Genomic DNA, 10323 nt, shown 5'->3' on the forward strand with positions numbered 1-10323 from the left:
CTTTAGGCCGATTTTCGTAAACAGCCACGTCACTGAAACACTGGGTGTCAGGTCGTGTGTACAATACAAAAATTACCTGAAAAATGAATATATTCCGGTTAACAGGCGATTTGGCCCATCTTCTAGCCATTATAATTCTCCTTATCAAAATATGGAAGACACGGTCGTGCGCTGGTGAGTAACTAACCCATAACACCCATTACCGGTTATCAAAACCATGTCACAACAAGCAATTAAGCCGTTTTCGTCAATATTAGACCCACAATCGCTAGTAACCACCACGAATCCGTAAAAATTACCCGATTTGAGTAATTGTTTACGTCATCATAACCTTAAAGTGGTGGTGTAATTGTAGGTATTTCGGGCAAGAGCCAGATCTTATTCGCCATAGTATACACCACCAGATACCTAGATTTGGTGACGACGTTCGTCTCGGCGTACAACACTCTCATGAAGATATTCTTCCTGGCTTCGTCCTATGCCACCATCTATTTAATCTACATCAAGTTTAAAGCCACTTATGACCACAATCATGACACCTTCCGGATCGAGTTCTTGGTGCTGCCGGCGTTCATTCTGGCTCTATTGATTAATCACGCCTTTACGTTGCTCGAGGTAGGTGAACTAATTGACGGAAATTTGAATTTTATCAAATGTCATTGAAAATGTCATTGAGCAAGGCTCACTATGTTTTATCTGATTGAACTATAAAGTCTGTGTTTACAAAGTTGGCAAGTTGGCATGACTGAATTTACGAGGTTTTAGGTTTTGTGGACATTTAGTATTTATTTGGAGTCGGTGGCTATTTTGCCGCAGCTTTTCATGGTTAGCAAGACTGGAGAGGCCGAAAGTATTACTTCCCACTACTTGTTCGCGCTAGGGTCATACCGGGCTCTTTACATTTTGAACTGGGTTTACCGCTACGTCACCGAGACGCACTATGATTTGATCGCCATCGTCGCTGGAATTGTACAGACTGTGCTGTACTGTGACTTTTTCTATTTATATGTGACTAAAGGTGAGTTTGGCGCTCGATACTGAGTTTTACTAATTTTTTTTTTCCAGTCCTCAAAGGTAAAAAATTGCAGTTGCCTGCTTAAGGTAATTTTTTTTGTACAAACTGTTTACTTTTTGCAAACGAATAGTTGTATTATTTTCCTGAAATAAATATTATTTAAGTGAGTTTCTCCCAACCATTTTTTTCTTCTGATGTTGTGCATGATTCAATACCGTGAGGTCCTGTGATTTTTATAGTGCTTAAAATTTATTTTTATTGAATGGTAATACAACTGTATGAAAGTGTCTATTTTCTTATTTTAACAATAAGTTAGTGTCGATTACCAAAAATTTTACAATAGTTGCTCATGTATTTAAATTTTTGTATTTTATTATGGTAGACTAGCTCGATGCCAAGTTTTAAATGTAATTTTATTTAATAAATTTAATTCAAATGTTGTGTTATTATTAAGTTTAACTTGTTCACGTGTGTTCAGAGTTTTGTATTTTCACTCTAACCTTCAAGGTCTAAAAAGAATATGAAACTAATAAACAATAAACAACTAGTGGTGTTTTATTTATTCACTTATTAAAGTTTTTAAATTTTATTACGTCACTAAAACACAACCAGTGTGCAGCCATCTATGTTTTCTACGTCTTTGATTTCGCCGCCAAAGCATACGTCAACTGTCATTTCTGTCAACATAAAAACCCAACCTCACTTTCGCCTTTTTGTTGAAGATTTTTGCATGCTTGTTTAACGGTTTCTTTTAATGTTTGGTAAGTACTTTCGCCAAAAGTGCACCCGATTTGACTTATTTTAATCGCTTGCATCCGCTTTTGCTTAAATCAGTGGTTTCCAAACAATATTATCCGAATTCAGCTTTGGTTATTTTAGGGTTTTCAAAAGCGATGAACACAGCTTATTTGTTTATCAAAGACGTGCTGTCTAGTCAACGCACAGGAAACGACTTCGTACACAAAAGCGTAACGTTTAAAAATATCGAATTTTGTGGAACCATCACCCATCTAGAGTCTGTTCAAAACCCGGATAATTCGGAATTTTTTATTTACACTGTCGACGATGGCACAGGTTGTATTCGTTGTGTCATACCTGTAGTAGCCTCCAGTGAAGACTTTGGGGGTTTTACTCCAGCAGAAACCAACTTTTTTGCAAAACTACGATCAAAAAACAGTCGTTCGTTTAAAAGCCCCCAGAACCAAACCATTCAGTTGTGTGCTCTCGCATTCGACAATCTAAAACGTTTTGATTATAGAGCTTTACAAGTAGGTGACGAAGTTCGTTTTGGCGGTACTATAAAAGAAGAGAAAACCCTAAAATACGTCTTAGTTGAAAAAGTGGAAAAAATTGCGAAAATCACCCAAAAAATCGACTATTTTAACGAATTGTTCGACTTCTACAAGCTAACAGAGCGCTGTTTCAGTCTCCATGATGGAGCCGAGCAGCGATTACCTCAACGAGATCACCACAGTGTCTAAAGTCTTGGAAGAAGAAGAAGCCATGTTTGAGTCAATGAACGCCGAATTAGACAAACAAGTCGAAAAAGACATGGAAGAAATCCAAACTTACGTCATCCCGGACTCCCCTGGCCCCGAAACCCCCGTCGACCCCGACCTAGACCAAGAAGAAAAAGATTTCCAGTCGATGAACGCTCAACTCGACAAACAAATCGCGCAAGACATGGAAGCCATCAGGAACTACATTGACAAAACCGAATCCGATTCGTTCGCTGACAGAATCGAATTCTTCAACAGTATGGACAGCTCGCTCATTAATAACTGCTTCGATAAGAACGTTACGAATCACATTTTGTACCAGCACACGGTTTTGGGCACGATTATGTGGCACGAATGCAACATGTGTGATTACAGAGCGAAGGAGAAGGACAAGTTGCAGGAACACATGGTGGCGAAGCATTCAACCAACGACGGGCTGTTTGGGTGTCAGGAGTGTTCGTACAAGGGGAAGACGCATAGTGATTTGATGAGGCACAAGAAGCTGGGGCACCGATTGCACGCGTCGCAGCATCAGTGTGACAAGTGTGGACTCAGTTTTAGTAAACATTATGGGTTGCTGAGGCACATGAAGGAGGAGCATGAAGTAGCGGCGTTTCCGTGCCAGAAGTGCGATTTTATCAGTGTGGAAGAGAGTGATTTGAGGCAGCACGTTCTAGCTGAACATTTGAAGTTGAATATAAGTTGGTACAAGTGTGCGCAGTGTGTGTATCGAACGGCCAAGAAGGTTAATTTGGACAGGCATATTATGTATAAGCATTCTGTGTTTTAGATTTAAGGTTAAGCCATATTTCTACATTGCACTTTTGATGTTTTTGTGCTTTATGAATAAAGAAAGATAGAAAAAGGGGTGGTTTTATTGGGGTTAATTGGGTTTTGAATCGAAGGTGGTGATGAGAATTTGAACTTGACAGCAGGGATTGACAGTTGAGAGAAAATTTTTGTGTTGGCAAATTTGAATTATTGGCAGCAATGTTAATATGTCAGCTCATACTTGTCAAATTTGACAGGAACGCGCCGTACAAACGTGATAAGAAGATTACTAACTTGGTCCTCTAAATTTCATTTTGACGATCAGGCCTGATATAAAATACAAAATGTGTTTTAAATATATTGCCAACCTGAGAAAAAAACGGAATAACTAGCAGTCACTCGGTATTTTTGCAATTTTTTTGTGTTGGCAACTATGAATTGTTGGCAGCAATGTTAAGATATGAGTTTGAAGTTGTCAACTTTGCAAGAGGGCGCCTAACGCGTCAAAAGTGGGATTTATAAACTTGCTGTTGACGTTGAAGTTCCCGCCAACGTTGCTTTTAGAGCTGAAAATTGTCATTTATAAATTTCGTTGGCAAGCTGCCGTTGATAGTAACTTTGATGTTCAATGCAAAAGTTGCCCTATTTCAAGGGATTGTACAAGAAAAGTGGCGGAGTTAAGTTGATTACTATAAAAATTTACCATTTTAGGCATGTTCTAAGTTTCTTATGGTCTAAATAAGTCTACACATATTAAGAAAAGAAGGCACAATAAAAGCCCCGCCCACCCACCCTGTCTCAATTGTGATGATTCTTTTGTTATTCGTCGTGAGCCAAAAAGGCGGAGCCTAATTGCTAAATCCATATTTCCTTATAAAAATTTACCATTTTAAATGTGTTTTACGTTTCTGAGCATAAAAAAATCATCACAAACGAGACGGGGTGGGCGGGCGGGGTTTATATATTTCCTTTTTTTTAATACACTGTAGTAAGCCGTTTCGAACCAAATTCCCGCGCGCCAAACTTTTGGTAAGAAAAGGGATGGGAATGGAAAGAAACGAAAATCACTAAGAGGGAGATGCGCAGAAGGGTGTGTTTGAGCAGGGGAGTTGCGGCATTATTGACTTGGTCTTTCTTTCGAGTAAGACGTCAAGGTGGTGCTCTCTGCGTTTCCCAAGTGTCTGTGCGTTTTGTTTCCGTTTTCAGTGGTGATTCCTGTCCACGGAGTTCCATCCCCCTGACGAACCAGCGAACGTAAGATTTCTCTGCTCCATTTCGAACAGAGAGAGGCCTTATTTCGGTGGTGAACACGTGTTTGGTTTGGAGATCCAAGAGGTATGTCTTCCACGTGATTCCGTGTGTGCTGGTGGAAGAAGCGGTGTTGCTTCTCGATGGTTACGGAGTAGGTGAGACGCGGGAACCACACCTGTGAGCTTCGCGGGTGTCACATACGCGAACGGACGCTACAGAAATGGCGGCACTTCCGGATGACGCCGTGGCCGTAAATTTTCGTACTAATCTTTTCAACATAATTTCAATCCGTTTTAGTAGGGCTTTTCAGGGAATTACGTTAGCTAGGGCAGTTTTATTTAGCGAATGTTATGCGGAAAGTTGGATGGCAATTTTCGAGGTATTATTTTGCGTTGCATAATTTCTGCACGTGTGAGTAATGTAAATTCAAACATAATCTGAACAAGTGAATTTTTAACAAAATTAACGCTGAGAACGGCATTCGAAAATTAATAATGTCAGAGTCTGGGGGACGGGGGATTTCTTTGTGTTAGTAACATCAATTAATTAGTCACATCAATTTGGCTGACATTATAAGATCTAAGATATTTGAATGGCTTTTCCTCGATTTATTATCCGGTTGTTGTAAACTCTAATGCTGGAAAATTTCATGTAGTTTTCAAATATTCAGCCGTTCAAAATAGAAAGAGAAAGTGGTAAGGTGCAGGTACGGGGTGTTGACCGGGGAATTTCAAGGGCAACCTTTGTGAACTTTTGTATTAGTCATTGGGGATTTGTTGTTGACCGAAAACTGTTGATGAATTTGAAAATGAATGTTATTGAAAGAAAGGTACAATTCAAATCGAATGTGCACCTACGATTACCTATATTTTATTTATTTTGCATATTTTATGTGTCGCATTTTTATGTGTTGTTCTGTTTATTTCGTATGTGTTTTTATTTATGTGTCTTTTGTTTGGGGATGTGTTGAAGGGAGGGGGGTTTGTTTGTTTAATTCGGTCAACAACGTAACTTTGCCCAGATCATTTTAATGCAGTCGTAACTTCGTTGTTTAATGTCAGATAAATATTTCATTAAAATCATTGCCAAAATGTGAATAATTTAATCTCTTTCAAAAATTCTTGTTCTTTAAAGTTATTGATAAAAACATGAATAATTTCTCACTTCATTTTCTTTATTGCATAAGATTGTTGATCACACGTGCATAATTTAATCTCATTTCAATTTCTTTGTTATTTAAAACAAGTGTTGATGGAGTGTGGCCAATTAAATTACGCTTATTGCTTGTCTGAAATCCAAATACTCATTCTGATAACGCTAGTTAACTCGGGGGTCGTGTGGCGTGGACGCGGTGGCGTCGGCGTCTCCGTGCGAGTGTCTGCGGGTCTTGCTAGACTTCCGGCCCTAGCGGACTCGGAGTTTACACAGCTACTTGGACGCGGGAAACAGGAAGGTCAACCTATGTCAGGTGGGTGCGTAAGACCACGCACGTGAAGTGGTGAGGTAGGACTATGTGGACCTTCACGGGGAGTGTGGCCGTCGCCCTGCACCCGCTGTGCGTCCCCCCCCCCCCATTTTGTTTGTAGAGGCCACACTACCATAATATCTGGAACGTTGCCATCCATTTACTTTCTGAGAATTCCGCGACTTTTTATTTTGCTTTTTTTTTTGTTGTACTTGTAAGGTTGCTAATATTTATTCTATGTTCTCAGGTTCGAGTGAAAATAAAGGTTTTTTTTTTTCTCTGAGGAATAAATTCTTTAAGCTCTTCTGGGGCCCTTGGCCAAGGTCTCTTGAGCTCTTATTGGATTTATTTTTCATAGTTTTTTTTTTTCCAAATATAAGTTTTTTAAATCCCCCCGCTCCGCAGTGCGCCAATTTGTATGAACGAACGCCTCCCGCCAGTTTTCAAAACACAATGTAGGGTCCCACTTTTGTAGACGATCACAGCCAAGGTCAGACTTTAAATTTTAGCGGGCTTTTTCAAATTTTGTTCAATGTCAAATAAAAGGCGGGAGGTTTGGGTTATTACAACACATAGTATTCTTCGAACAACACGACACTCAAAAACATGTTTTTAATTTTTTGTAAAGAAATAAGTATTTTGCAGTTAAGCTCAGCCCTCTTATTTCATGACGAATAAAAAAAATCATCACAATTGAGATAGGGCGGGTGGGCGGGCTTACTTTTTGCCTTTTTGTTTTAATTTGTGTAGACTGCTTTTCACAACATGAAACTTAAAACATGTTTAAAATGGAAAATTTTGTGTACCCTTTTAACCATGTTTTAAGTTTCTCGTTGTGAAAAGATGACTATGTATGATAAGAAAAAAAGCAAAAATATAAGCCCCGCCCACCCACACTAGTTCAATTCTGATGATTTTTTTATTCGTCGTGAGCCAAGAAGACGGAGCTTAACTGCAAAATACTTATTTCTTTATCACCCTTATTGACACTGGAGTCCGCAAGCGCCGTATTTAAAGAGATTGTACAAGAAAAGTGGAGTACTTTAGTTGATTACTACAAAAATTTACGATTTTAGACATTTTTTAAGTTTCTTGTTGTCAAGATAGTCTACACATATTAAAAAAAAAGGTAAAATATAAGCCCCGCCCACCCACCCTATCTCAATTGTGATGATTTTTTTATTCGTCGTGGGCCAAGAAGGTGGAACTTAACTGCAAAATCCTCATTTCCTTACGAGAAATTAAAAATATATGTATTAAAGCCAAAGATTAAGCCCCACCCATACCTGCCTTGATCTAAATAGTAATGAAGTTTGCATTGGTTGGCAGACCTAGGGGCGGAGCCTAATTCCAAAATCCATATTTCCTTTATTAATGTATGTACCATTTTAAACGTGTTTTAAGTTTTCATGAATAAAAAAATCATTACAATTGAGACTGGGTGGGTGGGCGGGGTTTATATTTTGCCTTTTTTTCTTAATATACATAGTATTTTTGAACAAGACGATACTCAAAACCATGTTTTTAATTTCTTGTAAAGAAATAAGTATTTTGCAGTTAAGCTCCGCTCGCTTGGTTCACGGCGAATAAAAAAAATTGTCACAATTGAGATCGGGCGGGTGGGCGGGCTTACATTTTGGCTTTTTGTTTATTACAACAAAAAGGCAAAATGTACACAGAAATAAGTCAACACATTATTAATGTGTAGTGTGGTGACCGAATTTGAATTAAATAAAATAATAAAAAAATCCAATCAAAAAAATCATTAAACATAGGCAACCATGTGCACGTTAACGCTCTTTGGGTAGTTGGTAACTCGCTAGGGGATTCTAATTAGAAGGTTGCTTAGAAGAAGGCGGTTTTGGTAGAAAATGGCGGTTTGGTAGAGAGGTGAAAGTGTCATTGTTGTTTTAATTTCGTGAGTGAGAGCATGGTGTAACAACGTGGTGAGTTAGCTTGGTTAGTTTAGTTGGCTTGGTAGTTAATAAAAGGAAGGAAGCCTATGTTTAATAACAATTAATCGTAACGATCACGCCACAGTTTTCCCGAACACGCGCAGCTAATTCTTGCGGCTTTTTTTCGGAAAAGTTGTTGATTCATTGTTTGTAAATTCACAATTCATGTTAGAATTTTAATCGTTAACTGGTGCTAACACAATTTAATAGACATTGGATTTTTTTTAGATAAAAACTTGCTAGGAGATTTCATGAAATCTATTTAGTCAGGACTCAGTCGTTTGTTTCTCAGGTTATAAATAAGTTTCTGGATGCATATACTTAAGTGTTACATTATAACACTTCTTAATTTCTCACACAAGATCGCTAATAGTTCATTAACGGCAGTTAAATGAATCTAGCGTTGCCCCACTCTGGGAAAAGACCGTAAAAGTAAAAAGCGGAACTCATAATATCGTGAACTGGCGAGGGATTAAAATAATGTCTTCCCTTAGGCAGTTATCATCGAGGCATTTCCTCGCAACGTTAACGATTATTAATCTTTGCTAGTTTATTTTTATGTAAATATTTTGTTGACGAATGTTTCCATCATATAAATTATCTGATGTCCAATCATATTCTCAAATAAAAATTATTTGTTGTTTAAAATTTCACGAGATTGTATGGCGAATTTAAATGTTGTTTATTGCTCTTTTGAAACTTTAACACCTGTTCAGTTGTCGTTAATATCAGTCATAGAAATCGAACACATAAAATGGAATTGAGGTTAAATAACACAGAAAACGTGGCAGAAGCGGAGTACGCGGTTCCTAGTCGAGTTAACGGGATTTATCACGCCACCTGCACAAATGATGCAGGTTAGAATAGAATTCAGGGGCGGTCGAGATGACGTAACGGCTTGTCCGTAACAGAGAATTGCTTTGCGGCAGGCTTGCGATAGATAGAATCACCGTCGCTGGGGAAAACAGCCCCGACCGGGAGCCCCAAACTCCGCTTGTGCTTGGGTATTTTTGTTGTGCTCTTGTTAACTGCCATAATTTTAAATTTGACGCCACACACCCGTAATAACTTGTGTATTTCCATCCAGTTACTTTAATTCAGATTTTACTTTGTTTTTATTAAATTTGAATTTTTTTAAATATTCAGATATTTGTATTGATTCAAAAACATATGTGTAGGGTTTTGTGTTTGTTCGGTTCTCATATGTGCATTTGCGGTTGTCTTTTCTGTCATGTTTTTCTGTGTTTCATTTGTATAACACCCTAGGGGGTTTTTGGAGCTGAAAAGCGATTGCGAAATTTTACGCAGTGTATGCTCACTTGTATGAAAGAACGTCTTCCCGCCATTTTTCAAAAAAAAAAAAAACATCGTAGCACAGTCATACTCTGTCAATTGAAAATAAATAGGGCCGACTTCAGGATCAATAAAACCAGCCTGTGTATGCACAATAACCACTTTTTTTACATTTTTCATAATAAAATTTATTAACCTCTACCTACATACATCGATCAACAAAATCTCAATTACGAGCTTTCACTTCTTCCACAGCCGCCAAGTGCTCGGCCTTGGCCTTAGCCACCTCCGGGGTATCGGCGGGAGCGACTGGCGCGTTGACGACGAAAGACGGCGACAACCAGGGGGCGGCGTACGCAAGACTAGGGATACTAGGATAAGCGTAGGTACCGTAGGTACTAACGATGGGGGAGCTGATGCCGTAGGCGTACGTCTGAAGAGCGGGAACGATGGGGGCGGCGGAAACCACCGAGGTGGTGACTGAGACAGGCTCGGCCGCCTTCACCTTGGCTTCTTCCAGCGCCGCCAAGTGCTTTGCCTTTTCGGCGGCGACTTCGGGGGTGTCTTGCACCGGAATGGGTTGAGGGAGGGGTTCAACCTACAACAAAGCGCCAATGTGACACTAAAACAACAATAATAGTAGCTACAAACCTTGGGTGCTGGTGGCGCTACTGGCAAATTGGTGGCGGCGACTCTGAACCCGTTGGCGGAGTCAGAGGTATACTGGACACTCTGGAGCTTTCCTTCCGCGTCCACGTAGGTGTAGCCGCCCCTGGTGATGCCGTCCACCGACTTGACTTCGGCTTTGGACGAAAGTCCGTTGATGTAGCCGTAGTTGTACTGGCCGAGGGTGTCCTGCGCGTGGTACTGGCTGGAGACGGCGATGGGGGCGGCGAAGGGGACGGTGTAGGCGACGGGGGCGATGATGCCGCCGTAGGCGGTGGCCAACACTGCGGCGAGGATTACGAATTTCATCTTAGCGCTACTGGTTTCAGCACTCGCTAAACTGTGACGGCTTGGTGTGGGGAGGATGGTTATATATGGGGGCCACGCCTAAGGGCCACCTTTGATAAA

General features: G+C 39.9%; 3 protein-coding genes across 4 annotated transcripts; 2 read left to right on the forward strand and 1 right to left on the reverse strand.

Moving 5' to 3' along the window:
* Position 1: 1 nt before the first annotated feature.
* On the forward strand, positions 2-1193 carry Kdelr (KDEL receptor). Its single transcript, XM_064060808.1, has 4 exons — positions 2-174; positions 356-615; positions 766-1018; positions 1066-1193. The coding sequence occupies exons 1-4, from the start codon at positions 84-86 to the stop codon at positions 1098-1100; spliced, it is 639 nt and encodes a 212-aa protein (XP_063916878.1). The 5' UTR covers positions 2-83; the 3' UTR covers positions 1101-1193.
* A 488-nt stretch (positions 1194-1681) lies between these two features.
* LOC135132042 (zinc finger protein 639-like) lies at positions 1682-3379 on the forward strand. 2 transcript variants are annotated; one of them, XM_064059961.1, is made up of 2 exons: positions 1682-1776; positions 2442-3379. In XM_064059961.1, the coding sequence occupies exons 1-2, from the start codon at positions 1770-1772 to the stop codon at positions 3302-3304; spliced, it is 870 nt and encodes a 289-aa protein (XP_063916031.1). In that variant the 5' UTR covers positions 1682-1769; the 3' UTR covers positions 3305-3379. The 2 variants fall into 2 exon arrangements, with proteins under 2 accessions (XP_063916031.1, XP_063916032.1); XM_064059962.1 differs by having other exon boundaries at positions 1685-1776; positions 1895-3379.
* Positions 3380-9393: 6014 nt separating this feature from the next.
* LOC135132282 (cuticle protein 6-like) lies at positions 9394-10264 on the reverse strand. The gene is made up of 2 exons (XM_064060314.1): positions 9901-10264; positions 9394-9847 (listed from the first exon to the last, which is right to left on the reverse strand). Exons 1-2 carry the CDS (start codon positions 10222-10224, stop codon positions 9476-9478), a joined length of 696 nt encoding a protein of 231 aa, XP_063916384.1. The 5' UTR covers positions 10225-10264; the 3' UTR covers positions 9394-9475.
* Positions 10265-10323: the final 59 nt, after the last annotated feature.

This window comes from Zophobas morio, unplaced genomic scaffold (assembly GCF_036711695.1).
Source record: "Zophobas morio isolate AGI-343-1 ecotype UQ-CSIRO unplaced genomic scaffold, CSIRO_AGI_Zmor_V1 ptg000021l, whole genome shotgun sequence".
In the NCBI taxonomy this organism is placed as follows: Eukaryota; Metazoa; Arthropoda; class Insecta; order Coleoptera; family Tenebrionidae; genus Zophobas; species Zophobas morio.